At 34.3% G+C, this 18832-nt stretch overlaps 1 protein-coding gene across 10 annotated transcripts in view; it reads left to right on the top strand.

The window, feature by feature from the left end:
- Window positions 1–11827, top strand: part of LOC128860400 (uncharacterized) — a 192841-nt gene extending 181014 nt beyond the window's left edge. For 7 of the 10 annotated variants that reach the window (XM_054097915.1, XM_054097918.1, XM_054097919.1 and 4 more), the window contains 2 exons: window positions 6548–6658; window positions 11005–11825. In XM_054097915.1, coding sequence (XP_053953890.1) covers window positions 6548–6658; window positions 11005–11151 — 258 coding nt within the window. In that variant the 3' untranslated portion in view covers window positions 11152–11825. Of the gene's footprint in view, window positions 1–6547; window positions 6659–11004 lie in introns of all 10 variants that reach the window. The other 3 variants (XM_054097920.1, XM_054097923.1, XM_054097916.1) reach the window with 2 other exon arrangements.
- Window positions 11828–18832: the final 7005 nt, after the last annotated feature.

Consider the following 18832-nt stretch of genomic DNA (forward strand, 5'->3'; position numbering starts at 1 on the left):
GAACTATTTAAAGACAATAAATATTCTGATGGGATGACATTCAGTAACAAAAGGTGAAAGTAGTAAAGGGCTGATTTATTAACTTCTTGTGATTAAATAAAAGTAAAAGGCAAAAGTAGTAAAAGGCTGATTTAATAACTTTTTGTGATTAAATAAAAAGTTAAGCTGGTTTTCTAAGCAAAATATGACTGTGTCTGAAGGACTTGAATACTGTTTTAAATTAATATACATTTTTTATAAACTTTTGTTTTTGTTAAATTTTTTACATAAATACCGCATAAATAATTTAAATATGTAAAAAAACGTTTAATTAATGTAGCACCTATAAGTATAACTTATCAATAGCTTTTTACCTCAATAAGTTTTTTTACTTTCAATTCTCCACAACGGAAATTTCTATTTTCCAAATCAAAAAAAAAAAAATGTTCCGTGTGTAGTTGTGCCCGTGCGTCGTTTAATTTTAAGTAACATTACCATTTAATACTCACATATTTTTCAGTTAACCTGAAATATTCCGTTACCTTTGCTTACAGAATAATTTGTATTTTTAGTACTATTTTAATTTTTTTATTTTTATTTTTGTTTTGCTGAGATAAGATACAAATTTCATCACTTTTATAATTATCTAAGCTACTTACTTCCAACGTTTTCGCTTTGATATCATTTTATTCTAAAATACTTAATTACTGTGCGCTTTAAATGAATGAGAAGCGCAGTTTATGCTTTCCAACAATGCCATCAGTCTCATTAGCTAGCCCACAAGTAAGCCACAATGCGCGCGCAAAACTTTTTGCTGACCACACACCGTTGCCACATTCACACAAAACATACAAATGCAATCCACATTCCGATTCCTAACCGAACAACTTCACTAACATTCTCGCCTAACCGTTCATCTAATCATGCACCCTGTCACGCAAACACTCACACAAACACTTGGAAATGCTTTTTGCGCCATTGAAAAAATCAAACATAAACTAAATTGATTAATGTAGATTTGTAAGAAAAATAAAATGTATTAATTGCACATTAGTTGCAATAATTTTATTAAATCGCGCTCTAACGCCTTCAAACTAATCATCACCGCCGCTCAGTTCATTCATTCGAATCCGAATTACTACTTAGTTATATTTGTACTCATACCAATCAAGATTTATTAGTTTGCATACAAATTTCGAATTCGAAGCTCCTGTGAATTTATGTGTATATGTATATGGAAAATTTTCAATTTCAATGCAAAAATTGGCAAATAATTTGACAACAGAAACGCTTAAGAGATTTGCTTAAATATCTTTACCAATTCTCTATTTCTAATCTTCTAAATGCTGCCGCCTTACGCAATGCCCTCAAACAGCCGGTAAGTACGAATGCAGTTGTAGCTGAATTGGTGAATGTGGCGAATGCTTATAATGACAGAAAATAGTATAAATTATCTATGTATGCGCGTGTGATGTATTTGTATTTTAATTTAATGTGGATACCTGGCGGTTAGCCTGAAAGTAGATTACTTGTAAATATAGTATGCACAAGATGGCGCAAAATTAATCAACCAATTTTGTGTTTGTATAACTAAACAAAACTAAGTATCCAATCTCGTTTTTTAATAACTTTTTTGCTAAATAAAATGAAGACAAAAGATTATTTAGAGTGATGAAAATCTTTATTTTGAACTTTACGCGCTCCATTGTTTGTCTGTTTATACTTATATACTGCATTTGTCAAGTTCACAAGCGTCAAATATTACAAGTCTTCCGGTAAGGTGATTAATTTTGCACCACCTTTCGAAAGACACAACTCCCTTAATCTGCCACTACATTGCTTTTCCAAGCATCCCATCTGAAAGTATGCCTTGAAAATTGATAATTTACTTGGGTCTGTAAACTTTCCCTGCCCCAAGTTAGTAGATTCATCAGGAATTTCAATAAAAGTGGTTATATCTATTAAAGAATTTGTAATAGAATTGTTTGCGCAAATATTTTCACTCTATATCGACGAGCTTCGCCTACAACTTGCTGCCAACGCGTTGCTGTTATTGCACAAATGAAGAGACCTGAATCTTCATGCCTACATTCATGCCTACTTTCATGCCTACTTTCATGGTAGGTGTAGTTAATGTCAACTGGCGAGGTGAAGCTGGTATTAGAAAACCTTTTTTTTCATGCTCACAGTAGGTTTCGAACCCTGACTGAATGCTGGTCACACCCAAAACCCTTTCGTCTACGGCGCCCACCACTTGGCCTTTTTGGGTGTTTGGCCGAGATTCGAACCAACGTTAAACCAACAATTCCGAATGGTAGTCACGCACCAAACCATTAGGCTACGGCGGTCAAATTGCTTACCATAAATAACTGGTTTGCATTAACTCTGAAATATTCTGACTTTGATTTGTTAGTTTCTATTAGTTAGTTGTCCAATCGATAAATGCCAGGGCATTCACTTACAGACTTAAATTTCTGAATACATAAATGGATTTAATATTGCTTTAATTTTGTATTTCAAAGGAAATTAATTTCTGTTCCACTACCAATTGTCGCAAATTACGAACTTTTGAATTTCAGCTGCACAAAAATGTCTAAATCTGATTGATTAAAAGTCACCGAGAATGAGCCAACTAATTATTCTACATTTGAAAGAATTTTTTTCGTTAGCTGTATCAATGTAACTGAGTTTTTAATATATAAAAAAATTAAATTTTTAATAATATATATAAAAAATTCCAGCGAAGACATAAAACGCCAATGACATCATTCTGATTCTAGGCACATCTGAGTTTTAGTCATTCAATGACTGGTAGTTTGACTGTAGTCTGACACAAAACCACCTCTTCAAAGATTTGCTGCTATAACTTTAGGAGTTAGTGACTTTATTCTGATTCTAGACACAAGTGATTAAAGTTCTCCCCATTAAATGACTCGTAATTTTACTTCAGACTCATTTCATTGAAAACTCTATAGTCTGACCCAAAACCACTTAAATAAAGTTGTTCAGCGGTGACTTGAAAAATTATTGATTTCATCATGGGTTCATGCTCAAGCGCTTACACTTATGGTCACTAAATGCCCGATAAATTGGCTTCAATCTCAATTTATTGAAAGCACTCTGGACTGACACAAATCCATTTGAAGTTTTTCAAATAGAATTTAGCAAACATTTCCTACAAAATACCTGTCTGACCTTTGACAATTGAAAGTAGCCAGACAGAGAGTAAATTTAGTCGAACTAAAGTGATCAGGTTGGATCTTTGCTTTGGCCATTCATACCAATTACAGCCCGGTCATTCTATGCCTGGTACTTCTATCCATTGGTACTAAATCGAAGAACAATCATTATTGCCCATATATATGGCCTGACAATACACAGTAGGTAGTAGTCATGGTGAAAAAATGTGTAGAGGTGTGCTCTTTAACAGACCGTTATTCGGCTCTGAGTGAATTTGACAGAATCAGCTGAGAAGCTGACGTCACTTGAGATGTGTTTACAAAACAACTGCGATTATGCCGGGATATACGAACAACATCAACCAATGACACTTTGTTGCCGTCTGAACTACTGATTGGGCGAGTGTGTGAATATATGAGAAATTATCGTACAAATTTCGGCTGCCGAATCTCCAAAGCCTCGTGGCATCCGAAGTTCCCCTCACAATTTTCTTTTTCACCATAGTTCAAGAGCAAACCTGGTAAATCTGTCATCTTTTGGTGGTATTGAATTAGGCGACCAAGGCGTATTCAGCCAAGGTGATATCAGTAAAGCAGCTAATTTGTTTTTGTTTTCTTGCGATTTGACGGTTTGAGTGTCAAAGCGAACAACGTCTATCTTTTCGTGCCTCATTAAGTAACTAAAACTGGTATTTAGAATGTAAAATTTATTTAAAGTATTTAGTAAAGGGTCTTTCAAAGTGGCGCCTAGTACGTCAGTAGTGCATAATTAGTAGGTATCGCAGTAGTAGGTACTTAGTAGGACTCTTTTCTATGTATGTCATTCTTGACAATTGTCAAGTACACATCTTCTTCTTCTTTAACCGAGCCTTTTCCTATTTCGGGTTGCCGAACCTCCTTATGCGAAGTCTGAAGTCAGGTCAAGTAGACATCTTCTTCTTCTTTAACCGAGCCTTGTCCTATTTCGGGTTGCCGAAGCCTCCTTATGCGAAGTCTGCAGTCAGGTCAAGTAGACATCTTCTTCTTCTTTAACCGACCCTTGTCCTATTCCGAGTTGCCGAAGCCTGCATATCAGGCGGTACTGAGTCGCCTTTTCTCTGACGCTTCTGCATTGTATGTCGTTTTCAATGGTGTTTTTCCAAATTTTTGGGGGTATGCCCTCTTTTCCCTACTTCCATCTGCAACACATGCCTCACCGCATGAACCTCTGGTCTTCTCATTATATGACCGTACCAGCGTAGGCCGTTTCCCTGGAACTTAATGCTGATAAGAGCAACTTTATTGCTACCAAGAATAAAGGTGTTTTGAATCTTGTCCAGTTGTGTACCTGATCGCTGGCCCACCTCAGCAACCGTATTTCTGTTGCCTGCAGTTTCAGCTCTAGTTTACGTGGTACAGCCCAGTATCCGCATGCATATGTCATTGCCGGCCTGATCATGCTTTTTTAGATTTTTTCATCTTAAATTTGGTGAAACTTTCTTCGCCTACAGGACACCGGAAGCTGCACTCCAGCTTTGCCATCCACTTTGAATTCAGTGAACAATTTCTTGTTCGATGATGCCATCTTCCCTGACATGCGAGCCCAACCGCTTAGAGTTATCAACGATTTTGAGGGGGCGTTATTTATTGCAAGAATTGGACTCTCACAACTCGCTGAAACCCGCTCCTTTCGGTCTTTGAGCGGCTTACTCGTTGCCCATGCGATTCAAAGACGGTAGGCCACCGGATCAAATTTTCTTTGAAGCAAAGCCATCCGTGCGAAAAGAGCTACAGCGTCAGCACACAGCAGTGTCCAGAGAGATTGATTTGGATTTCAAGCGTAAGAAAGTCCATCACCAGATTAAAGAGTAGAAGGCTTAAAGCTGAGCCTTGTTGTACGCCTACATTGATGTTGATTAGAACAACGCGATACGTTATTGAAATTTATTAAGAAAATGGTCGATCTTTAAACAAAACATATCGCAAAATTTGAGATTCTTTTGGAAGAAATAATCATTCGAATGAGTCGACAATTCAAAGGTTGGTGGAAAATTTTCAGAAAACTGGCTCTGTGGCGGATAGAAAAAGCAGTAACAGTTAAAAAACTAGATCTTCTGTTGAGAATATTGCTGCTGTAGCACAGAGTGTTGCTGAACAACTTTCAACAGCGTTAACTCGACGTGCTCAACAATTAGACAATCATGAATTGACTGCTTGGCTTGGATTTTATCTGTAGAGGTGCTCAAGGTGGACATTTAGATGATGAAATTTTTCTCATATGGTTCGCTTATTTTGACCACACTCAATTAAAATTTAATGAAATATAACTCAAATAAGTCTCAGTCAGTCTCCTTTTCTTGATAAATTAAATGACTGTTGGCAAAAATGTGGCCTGAGCTGCTGGATCAAAAACCTCTTAGAGAAGTGACTAGTCCGCTTTAGAATGCGTTATTCGATGAAAAAAGTATATAATTTCAAAGAATACAAGATTTCATACAAATTTATTTAAAGATTCTAATCCATAAGGGATATTTATCAAAAGATTACAGTCTGCCACTAAAGCTTTTGAGTGCCTGGTAATTTGTTGCAGTCTCCGCTGACTTTACTCGTTTGCTCTTGTTTTAGTATGCATATAAACATTTTAGTCTACTTTTGGGCGCGCCTTATTAGAGAGTGTTGCATTTTACCAGGTGGCGCAAAATTAGTCACCCTAACGGAAAATTTATAATTTTTGCAAATGGCTTTGTGCATCAATCATATTTGACACTTGTGAAGTAGACAGCTGCAGCATACAAACAGCCAAGCAATGGGGTGCGTGAAGGCCAAAATAAAGATTTCTTTTTTTTAGATTTCTATTTTCTTTTATATTATTTAGTAAAAAAGTGAATCAGAAAAAAAAAATGGATGATTAATTTTGCGCCACCTTTGTAACTTGAATTTGTATGTGAATGCATTGATTTATAAAGTACATAGCTGTATTTTTAGAAAACCTACACGCGTGAAAATAAAAAAACTTTATTTTGACTTTAATTTATTTTCTTAATATTTAAGTTATCCTTTGTCGACTAAGTGGCTTAGAAATATTCATTTGACCTTTTATTTTTGTTATACCAACATATTTAAATAAAAAACAATTTAAATAATCAATGTTTTTTTTCTTAATTTCCTCGTTCGCTGCTATGTTCTCCTTCTTGATTCCTCCGTTTATGCGTTTGGCCTGATTTCTGATTAATAATTAAAATCCTTAACCTTCAAACATTTTAATTGTTTGGTTTCTGATTGTAAATTTCGTTGGCATTCGCCGTTTTCGATTAATTACTTTTTTGAAATTTTAAACGTAACCTCAAATATTTGTCCAAATTCAAAATTTATAACACAAAAAGTTTTTCAAATTTACCGCCGTCTACCAGGGTGAGAAGCGACGCGATGTGCGCGCCCCCAACGAGATCGTTGCCTGTACGACCTGTGGCGGTAGCAGCAGCCCGTGCACACACTCGGCCAACAATGGATGTGCAACAGAGGTAAAAAAAAAGAAAGAACTAAACTTGGTACTGTAAGTTTAAAAAAAACTATATATGTATGTATGTGTACAAATAATTTTTTTATCAAACAGCCGCCTTTCGATTTTTCATAGCTTTTGGGACAGCTTTAAAAATAAGGAAAATCATTATTCTCTCATTTCTTTACCAAACAAAAATTAGATTTCTGTGCTTTTTTTTTGAATACGTTTCTCACAATGTTTTTTGTATACCATTTACTCCATTTACTGCAAATTTGTGTATGAAATTTAAAATTCGATGACTCCCTGTGGATGGCGTACGTGCATCAGCGTTTGCGGCACTCACACATCAAATCGGATTACGCCATGAAAAAAGTACAAAAATCTTGCACGCAAAACGCAAAAGTCGTAAGCAGACTAGACTAGAAATTTTGGTCACGTTTATTTTATGTGCACACAAGAAGCGATGTTATGCATTCACAGCAGTGAGTTTGACCTATTTATGCGCCAAAATTGTATGCGTGAGCAATGCACCTAATGATAGGAGAAGTTTGTAGGGCAACATTTTATCAGTGAAATTTTTGGGGAAATATAATCGAAGTGGAATAACAAAATGTTAGTTGAGAATAAAAATGACTTAAACTCTAAATATGTTTATTGGAAAATTTGAAAACAAAATAAATTGTATATTCTTTTTAAAATATTACATAAGAAACTTTACCAAGCTTTCTCAAACTACGTGACCAAAGATATCTTTAAAACGACCCCAAACTTTAGGAGGCTAGACAACATATTAAAAACAAAATTTAAAAAACAAATAATTGGCGCGTACACTTCTGTTATGTGTTTGGCCGAGCTCCTCCTCCTATTTGTGGCTTGCGTCTTGATGTTGTTCCACAATTGAAGGGGCCTACAGTTTTAAGTCGACTCCGAACAGCAAATGGTTTTTATGAGAAGCTTTTTCATGGCAGAACTACACTCAGAGGTTTACCTCATTGCCTGCCGAGGGGGGACCGCTATTGGAAAAATCTTTTTATATTTTTCGTGCTCATGCAGATTCGAATAACCTACGCGCTCCCGAAAGATAGTCACGCAACAACCCATACCACTGCGGCGGCCGCGAAGTAAAAACTTCATTTCATACTTGCCATACGTTCCTTTTCATGTGACATTTCGTTCAGAAAAAGTACCCCGGAATGTTTTGTGTTTGATGAAGCCGGTTGTGTATCACAACTACCCAAACTGTGGGTAGGAAATGGAAAATTTTATAAATTTTTCAGTACCATTAGGATCAAAATGAAAAGGCAAAGCAGACGAAGCAATGCCGACTGAAATGCATAACCTAATGTTAGGGTTTTAACAATTTCGTGCTAGAAATAGAGAGGTCGAAGATGAGGTACGCTTAAGTAAGCCAATCGTCGAAATCGTAGCTAAAATCAATGAGCTCGTGGAGTCGGACTGTCATATGAGTACTAACGATTTCGACTTTTTGTTTTTGAATATTCATTAGTTATATATAAAAGTGTAGTTTGAGGTCTGACAAAACCCATATAAACCATATTTTTAACTTTTATGGAAAAATTAGAAAAATTCCACAAACTTTTCAGGTATAATTGTCACTAACCCCAGGTTTCCCTTCTTCTTCTTGATTGGCGCGTCGTTTCTTTTCGTGCTAACCGGCGCCAGTTGGATACACCAAGTAAAGCCAAGTCCTTCTCCACCTCATCTTTCATCCTGTGCTACCACCAGCTGATACCGCGTCGAATACTTTCAGAGCTGGAGCGTTTGTATCCATCCGAACAATGAAGCAGCTGTATCTTTATTCGCTGTACTATGTCTATGTCGTAAAGTTCATACAGCTCATTGTTCCATCGCCTACGATAGCTAACCTGGACAGGTCCAAAAGTCTTTTCAGAATCTTTCTCTCAAACACTCCACGGGCCGCCTTATCGCGTGATGAGAGCCTTATAAAGTGCTAGTTTTATTCGTCAAGAGACGACGGCTTTATTCGACTGCCTACTTACTTCGAAGTAGCACTAGTTGGGAAGAGAGCGCTAGAATAGGTTAGGATAAATGACTGCCCGAGCGAGGGCCCACTTAAACAAAGAATCAAATTCGTTCTTTGTGATGTCATACAGAGGAAAAATATAAGGCTCTTTTGAATGGAGGATGAAGACCAAATGGTGACTAAGTACATTGCGTTAACCGCTTCAAGCTGCCGATGAAATTCACTCTAGAATGCATAGAAATAATCAATACCTAAGTTGCACTACACTTTATGGATGGATTTCTCTGAGCTCCAGATCACAAATGCGTAAAAAAAATATAAGCTACCCGAAAAGGCTGTGAATAAAACATTAAAAGCAGCTAAGCTCTTATTTCTACTTGAAACTGATGCCATCAAAATAGAGTTTAAAAACTAAGGGAAAAACTGAAAGAAGTGAATTGCAACCAGATGATCGAATTATTTATTTCAAACGATATATCCGCTGGAGTCATTTTCATGTCTCTTGTGGATTTTCTCCAAGGTATTTTCATGGCTTATTGGGGACAATCTCAGCCAAGAGCTTAATCTCATTAACGCGGCATGTCACAGAGACTCAAAAGAACTGATGCAAAGTATTCGTTCTGGCCGCAGTCGAACTGAGTACATCCAGTAAAAAAAATTATAATCCAATTTAGAGGTATCGGATTTTAAATTGAAATAAAACAATAAAAATTCAAATGGATTGGACAGTCTTTATTATTTTTATGTAGAACCATTCATAACATTTATTTTTTAAAAATAATTTCTTTCAATTGTTGGCCGCAATTGCGCCGTAATGCGGCCGTTTGAAAACATCATCTTTGTGTGACTCGCTGGAGGACTTCGGTCGGTATCTCGTGAATAACTTTAGTAATGCTAACTCCCAAAGTCTCTATCGAAGCTAGTTTATCCACAAAGCATTCAGACTTCACATACCCCCCACAAATGAAAATCCAAAGTGACGAGACGAGAGAAAAATTGCTCACCGAAACGACGACGCAGTAAGTCCATTGTTTCTATTTTACGGGCTGTATGACAAATAGCGCCATCTTTTTGCAACCAAATATTGTGGAGATCACGAGCTTCAATTTCTGGTATCAAAAAGTCGTTTATCATGCGCGGTAGCTTTCGCCATTCACTGTAACATTGGCGTCAACCTCGTCTTTGAAGAAATATTGGCCGATGATTCCTTCAGCCCATAGACCCCCACCAAATGGTTGTTTTCAATGGATGCAATGACTTCACATGAATGGTGTTGGGTTGTTCTTCAGCCTAAGCATGATAATTTTGTTTATTGACGTAGCCATTAAGCCAAAAACGGGAATCTTTGCTGAACAAAATTCATGTCCCAAAATGTGGTTCTTCGGCGAATGGTTCAAGAGCCCAACGACTTAAATAATGAAGCTTTGGAAGATCAGCCGGCTTCAAATTTGGATTAACTGCAATTTATTCGTCTCAAGATATCTGCGTAAAATAGCCCAAGTACTGCCATAAAATAGGCCAAGTTGTCGAGATTGGTGCCGAATCAATTCTTCCGAGTCTTCGGCAAATCTCTCATTTACAGCCGCAATATTCTCTTCACTTCGGGCTGTATCGAGTCGATCGAGTATCATTCAATGGTGTAAAATTATTCTCAATTTTGCTAGGACAGTTATGTACCCCGTAAGTTGGCCTGAGCGCTCGATAAACACTTTTCTCAGATCGTCGATTTTCATAATACAATTGTTCAATTTGTAAACGTTGTTGAGGCGTAAGTCTTGCCATGATGAAATATTAATGAATATAGAAAAAAATGGTGTTTTTAGTTTGAAAGTAGTCACGCGTGATCTGTCAAGAAACCCCTTTTGGAAGCAGTACCTCCAATCTGATCACCATTTGGAAATTAATTTCTAAGAGAGGAGACGTTAAAAAAAATATTGCGGAGTGAACTGAGCGCCATAGAACTCTAGGCTTCTTTTAATGCTTCTGTTGTTGTATCGGCACAGTGACTGTTGTGAGAAGGCAGATCCACAGAAAGACTTAATACGTATGTTTAGGTACAGTGAAGCCACAATATAAGTAGTTTTCTCTTAGGGAGTTTAGCCGTCAATATATTTTGTATGGAAAATTTAGAAATAACAAGATTTTTTTCAGTGGACTCAGCAAAAATTCTGTTAAATTGTGCTTTTTGTTTCACCAAGTTTCGTTATATCGGCGTTTCATTCTTCTTTTTTTTACTTTTTTTTAACCAAAAATGTACATATTAAGTTTCAAAATATATTATCTCCCTTTATTGTAGCCTTTTAAACATTTTGTATATTTGAATTGAAGAATATGCATTAAAATTTTCCTTTCTCTTACAGACTTGCTTCGTCCAAGTGCGCAAAAAGGAGCCGCCACATCCTATACGTATAGCAAAAACAATCGATGTCATCGCTCGAATTACATTTCCAACCGCCTATGCAATTTTTCTAATATTTTTCTTCGTACACTATAAGGGATTTTCATAAAAATTAGTGCAATGGAAATCGATTAGGCAACTAAAGGATAAACTAATTTACACACTTACATATACACGTACATGAATTTACATTCTCACCAAATCACACACACACACAAAGAACACACAGCGAATTAGCAAATTTAATTAGTAAAATTAATTAGAGGAAAAATGTTCATAGCATTAGTTAAAAGAACAGATCTACATATAAAAATTATATTATAAGGAAAGAAGGAGTTGAAGTGAAGTGAAGCAAATGAGTAGTCGCAAGGCAAAGCAAAAATTAGAACAAACAAAAGCTTAAATTGACAAATTTTTAAACGAAGAATGCAAATATTAAAACGACGCACTGAACAAAGGAATCCATAAAAGAATATACACCTACTTAAATAGAAATGAAAGCTTTCATTAAATTCATATGAATGATAATTTTTATTAAATTACGAAGAAGGCACTGTATTTGTGGAGAATTAAGGTATTAGCGAAAGAAAGAGAGAGAGAGAGATAGAGAGAGAGAGGCAGAGTGAGGGAGGAGAAAGTGAGCTCTAATTAATTTAGAATAGTTGGAAAAAATTAATACGAATGAATTTATAAATGTTTTTGGTTTTTCTTTATGTGAACCTGAATAGAAGGTCAAATTTTGATTAAAATTAAAAAAAAACAATATTTAAAAAAAATTTGTTTGAAATATTCTTCTTTAAACTTGAAGGTAAAAAATGTTTTTGTTTTAAATTTTCTTTAAATTTAAAAGTAAAAAAAAATTGTTTTAAATTTTCTTCTTTAAATTTGAAAGTAAACAAAATTTTTGTTTTAACTTTTCCTCTTTAAATTTGAAATCCAATTTTTTTTACTTTTCCGGTTTTGCTATCTCGAGTTTTCAATCCAACCAAATATTGTTTTCATTGGTATTTATACAAGTCGAGATGCCATCTGATTTTAAAATGAGCTCTGAGATGCTAAAATAAAAAAAAACATTAAAAGTTTTCTCGAAGTAAAAGTAATTAAAAAATTGCTAGCAATTATTATTTTTTATTTAATTCCGTTTTTTTCTTATTTTTTTCCTTTTCTGATTTTGTTATTTCAAATTTTGCTTTCAATTGCTTTAAATATTTTTAGTACTATTATTTTTTTACATTTTTATTTAATTCATTTTTTTATTTAGAAATGGGTTGCCATGGTCGAAAAAACATTATTAGTAAAAATTTGCGCGAAATAAAAGTAAATAAATTTTAATTATTTTTTTATTATTATTCTTTTATAATTTTATTTAATATAATAATTAAAATAATTAAAAATTTCTTTCAATAATTTTTTAATTATTCTCTTTTATAATTTTACCTAACTCCTTTTTTTAATTGTTTTTTCTTTTCCTGTTTTTTTTTTTATTTATTATTACAATTATTGTTTTGTTTTTTTTTGCTTTTCTGTTTTCATATTTTTATTTAAATTGTTTTCTTCTTAATTTTTTCCTTTCCTGTTCTTGCTATTTCAAATTTTGAATCCGACCAAATATTGTTTTCATTGGTATTTATGCAAGTCGAGATGCCATCTGATTTTTAAACAGGCTCTGAGAGGCTAAAGTAAAAAAAAAACACATTAAAAGTTTTCGCGAAATAAAAGTAATTAAAAATTGCTTTCAAATATTTTTTTTTTAATTAATATTTTTTTATATTTTATTTAATTCCGTTTTTTTTTCTTATTTATGTTTTCTTTTTATTGTTACTTCAAATTTTGTTTTCAATTGCTTTAAATATTTTTTTGTATTATTCTTTCCTTATATTTTTATTTAATTCATTTTGTTTGTTTTTTGCTATTTTGTAACTAACTGAAATTCGTTCTGACTCTACCGTCGTCTCACATCGTAAGTTTACATTATAAAGAAGATAAGGCTTCATCACTAATGGCCCCTAAGGTCTTTGAATGAAAATGTCACTCTTTTACTATACCAATGCATATTTTAGCGCCACCGTAGCCGAATGGTTTGGTGCGTGACTACCATTCGCAATTCATAGAGAGAACGTCGGTTCGAATCTCGGTGAAACACCAAAATTAAGAAAAACATTTTTCTAATAGCGGTCGCCCCTCGGCAGACAATGGCAAACCTCCGAGTGTATTTCTGCCATGAAAAAGCTCCTCATAAAAATATCTGCCGTTCGGAGTCGGCTTAAAACTGTAGGTCCCTCCATTTGTGGAACAACATCAAGGCGCACACCACAAAGAGGAGGAGGAGCTCGGCCAAACACCCAAAAAGGTGTACGCGCCAACTATATATATATATATTTTAGCGCCCAGAACAACTGACGTCGCGGGCCTTGCAGCTACCAAATAATTAGGCCGGTTATATGCTGACACGCGTCCCCAAAGGGTTAATTCTCAGATTTACAGGAAAGTCAGAAAAATTCAAGCAGAAGTTCACTCAAGTGGCACTACAAAGAGCAAATTAGCCTGAATATGCTTTTTATATTCAACCTAACCTAAAAAATATAATGCTATTGAAAAATAGTGGAGGCTGCTTTTATGCAAAATTTAATTTTAAAATTCCGTAATTTTTTTTGTTAATTTGGCGTGTAACGCCCAACAACACAAACACAAGACTGGTCATACTCCACAATTTTTATTTTTTTAATTTTTTTCTTATTGTTTTTTTTTTTGAGCTGTTAATATTATATATTATATTCTTTATTTCTTTCTACTCGTTTTTTTATAATATATTTTATATTATAATATATTTTATATTATATATAATATATTTTATATTATAAAAATAAATTAAAATTAGCGCAAAAAATACCAACTTGTAGAAAGCTTTTCAATTTTTGGCTTCGACAGCAAAATTCTCATAGAAAGCAAACCAAACTAACACAAAGTGATACAAATTGAAGGAAACGTAAATTTATTCCAACTCAATGAAAACGAATGGAAATTTAAAATTTAAGCGAAAATAAAAAAATACACCAAGCCGCAAAAAACTAAAAATTTGTCTAACCACAAAAACAAGTTCAGTTCACATTCTAAATTAAGATAAAAAAAGAACAGGAACCTCTAACAAAAAATGTAGTTAAAGCCCGTCATAAGAAAAAAACTGCAACCATACAAATAATGAAAAACAAGAAACGTTAAATAAAACAAAAGAAAAACTAAAGTTTTGACTGCCTTTTTTAAAGTTGAAAAAACAAGAAACTCAAATAAAATGAAATAAATGTACAATGTATTACAAAGTTAATTTTAATAATATGAAAAAATAAATAAAAATTGCTACTAAAGAGGAACAAGTTTTGTTAAGTAGTAAACTAATGAGCAACTGAGAATTAAACAAAAACTATACCTAAGTTTAGGCGGGTAAAAATAAGACAAACACATTTACTTCAAGTTCATAATTTGTTCCCGCAAATCGCACGATGATATTAAATATAAATCAATAAAAAACTAAAACATAAAAAATAAAAAAATAAATAATACTTAGTTATAGTTATGAAAACAAAGTAAATATATAGCTAGCTATATATTTATTTACAGCTTTACTGCTTCAAAACAATAAATGGGAACAGATCGAATCTTTATGGCGAGATTTGCAGATTAAGGACAGAGTTTCAGTGGAAAATATGACTGCAAAAAGGCAAAAAATCAGAAAATACAAATTTAAGTCATGTGAAAATATGTGCTCTAGATAATTTTTTTTAATTAATGAGCCTTTTGTCTAACAAGAATTATTATTTTAAAAATGTATAACAAAATATTTAAAGACGTTTTAATATTTTTTAAAAATTCCGAAATTAATTTATAGCTAATCTTAAAACCTGCTTCTGCTTCTCTTGAGATAAGATTATGATAAGAGATAAGATTATGATTATGATGAAAATAGTGCTTTACTTCCACCATAAAAATAAAACAAATAAATAATTGGCGCGTACACTTCTGTTAGGTGTTTGGTCGAGCTCTCCTCCTTCTTCATACTCTTGCATGGTGAAAAGAATTTTAGAAGTGTACTACTTAGCAAACCGTTATTCGGCTCTGAGCAAGTTTGACAGATATGCCGGCGTTATTCGTTTTGTGTTTCACTAAGCTAAAGCTAAATTTTGTGAAACTCAAAATGAATGACGTAGACTCCAAAGTTCCCCTCAAAAATTGTTTTTTCACCATACCTAACGAGCAAACTTGATATCTATCATCTTTGATACTCCTATATTTTTCAAAATAATTGTTGGTAGTGCCTATCCATCAGTCAGTTCCTTTGCTCGTTCGAGGTCCCGCACGATTGTCCGAAACTTCCAATTTTGCGTGTCTGTGAGTGAATAATTCTCACTAACCCAAAGTTACTACGAAAAAAAGTCAGAATGAGTTTGTGATAACTGTCAAATTGAGTTGTAGCTGTTTTGTGCAAGAGGAGAGGAATTAAAAAAAAACAACAAACAACAACAAATAATGAGCGTTTTTTTCAGGGCAAAAAATTGTGCGTCTGGGCTATTCACACTCTATTAAGAGCGTACTTACGCTCACTTAACAAAACTTGCCCATAAACAAACCGTTCTAAAAGTATTTTGAACAGTGTCCACTTGCATTCGTGCCACAGCTAGCAATAAATTTGCGAAAATCTGTTCACAGGTATCAGGTGACAGGTAATAAGTGAAAGATGCACGATAACTAACCGTTTCCAGATGAAGTTTTCGAAAAGGGGTAAATCGATTTCATTTTCAATGGCTGGTTGGTTGGTTGAAGTGGTGATGTATCCAGAATCCATTTCCTCATAATTTTGATGCCACATTCTCGTTACCAACTTGTTTAACGGTTATCTTTATCATGATTATATCAATGACTGTACGGTTTAAAATCCTCATTGGGTTTCTAATATCTAAGCCAGACAGTTGCTCGAGACTCTCAAACAATGGTTTGCACAAGGTTGACATTTTTTCCATCCATAGAGTAGGGCATTCACAGATGAAATGAAAAATCGTTTCCTTTTTTTCTGGTTATTCACCACTGCGACAGTGTGTGCTGTGAGGGATGCCCATTTTGGCTGCTTGGTCTCTGAAAGACCAGTTATTATGACATTATGACTGTCGTGTGTCTCCAGGCGTCCTGTCGTCTCATGTTGACGTTTGTTTGATGTTGAAGGGGGGTCATAATGTTCTGCTAATGTTGCATGTCGTCTGGCCTCTCCATCTACAATCCACCATCCGAAGGTCTTTTGAGACAGTTGTAGCTTGAGAAAGCCAGCACACACATTTTATTTTCAAAGGCAAGCGAAAAAATTCAGTTACAGTCAATAATTTTATGCCACAAAGATAGCATCAATATGTGTCCACCTTAATCTCAGAAGATGGTACACAATAAGTAGCAGTCGGTATTTGATAATAATGATTTTTGTATCTGCAGTGTGCACAATGACCGACACTTCGACTTAATTCGATCCATTGTGATACCACAGTTATACTCATTAAACCATTTTGTTTTAAGGGGGTATTCTAGTCTAGAGGCCCGAATTTCGAGCATTTTTTGACGATGAATAAAAAAAAAGCTATTGATATTTTTACGATAAATTTTTTTATCATTTATTTATTCATATATTAGGAGCACTCAAAATAAATTTGAAAAAAAAAAATGAATTTTCATGGAGTTATGCGTCCTTGAAGTGGAAGGGGGGAAAAAGGCAGTGTCCCCGTCGTCACGATTTTTACCCTTGTGGTCATCTGAAAAAAAAAAAAAAATACAGGTCGATTTTTCTCTTATTTTTAAGCTTCCTCGAATTGTTTACACATATTAAAAAATTGAAAATTCCAGTTTTTCGAGCTTCATACGATAGAGATATATTTAAGGAATATTCATGACAAATTTCAAGCAAATCGGTTGATTAGAACTTGAGATAGCGTGCCGACCGTATCGAAAGAAGTAGTTTCGAGAAAAACACGTTTAAAGTTCGTCGACCGCTCAAACCAGTCCAGCTGTCGCGTCACTAAAATAGTTGTAGCTTCGAAAATAATTCGAAGTTTGAAAAATCCTTTTAGGGAGATATTTTTGAATAGTTAAACTATCAAATTTTGAAAAAAAAAAATTTTCGATTTTTTCAAATTTCTAGACTAGAATACCCCCTTAAGTACAAACTCATTGATCTGAATGGCAATTATACATATACGTTCATCGGTATCATTCAGAACGATGAATCAAAGTATCTAAACCTACTGGCATGTCATGCAGCGCAGGAAGATGTCTGACAGACTCTTTATCCTCCTCGTTCTGGCAGCTTCTGCAATAGTCGTAATGAGGTATATTCAAGACTTAATCATGTTGACATAACATAGTGACAACTAACATAGTGACGTTTTTCCTTGACCGTTTGAATAGCCCCTTTGGGCGCCTGATGTCCCATTCTCACCAAATTCTTTTTGTACATGTCAGACTATCAACCCATCTTGTAATTTTAATATGTAATATTTATACCACGCAGTTTGTAGGTTGAGAGAGGTATACTGGTTAAAAAGGATGTGGATATAAAGAGATTTAATCTCCGCTTGGCTATTAGAATACATATAGACATCTTTAAAGGTATTCTCCCTCACATTTCCGCCCTACCAAACAACTATCTCATTATTGGTAAACATTTCAGCCTGAAATATGCTGATTAGGAAGACGAGCCGAAGTGTTTACTTTTGGCTTCATACAGTAGACACCAAAGCCAACTTTATCGTCAAGCTTTGAGCTAAGAGCAAAGAACCCTAAGCAGTTTTTCCGACGAGGGGCATTGTCAACCCACTCGCGCCTAGCTGGAATTATGGTACTAAATAACGTCGTAAAATATCGTTCTTCCAAACAATAGCCAACAGGATTAGTTGGACAAAAGTGTTAATCAAACAAAATCGGGTTTTGTTTGAAGGAAAATGTTCGAACATTTTATCCATAGACATATAAATAATCTTCAATTTGAACCCGGTTTGAAAACAGGTTTCGAAAAATACCTCCTCGCAGAATCAGCAGCGACGCAATCAATTTATTTTCTACACCCGAACGTCGCAGTCTTCAAATATAGTTTGGCGGTCGTGTATAGATGATAGCCAATTGTTCATACTTGAATACAAGCGGTTTAAGTTAAAGCATCCGCCTCTAATGGAATGCGCTTAGGCTGACTGGTTTTGTGATGCCTCAAAGCGACTTTACTCCTATTGCTCTAAACCGTATTTCGCTAAAAATAATTGATCATCCAATTTTGTTCTTGAATAACTTTTTTACTAAATACAATACAAAAATTTAATTTGAGTTATGGAAATATTTATTTTGACCTTTACGCCCTTTTACCTTTTGACCTGTCTAGTTCCATTTGCAAAAATTATAAATTTATTTTTATTGCAAACTAATTCGCAATTTTCAACGACCTGGGCACATCAAGTTTCTCAAAGAAATACCTGTCGATCGTTTGGGGCTTACAACTAAGAAATTCAGCATTAGCGCAGAGTTGATTTTCATGTAATACAAATTATGACCAATGCGTCTATCACATAAATTTGAGGAAGCAGTAATGTGGCATGGCTGCATAAAAGACAAATTGTTATAGAAAGTTTCTTAGAGTGTTAAATTTTGTATTTTTTCGCGGCACAAATTTGTTCTTGGTATTATTATTGCACAATTTAATTCTTAAAATATTTCATTGCATTATCTAATTATTTTTTACGATACACACTTTTTTAAATTCAAAACTATAA

This window comes from Anastrepha ludens, chromosome 4, assembly GCF_028408465.1.
Source record: "Anastrepha ludens isolate Willacy chromosome 4, idAnaLude1.1, whole genome shotgun sequence".
NCBI lineage: Eukaryota > Metazoa > Arthropoda > Insecta > Diptera > Tephritidae > Anastrepha > Anastrepha ludens.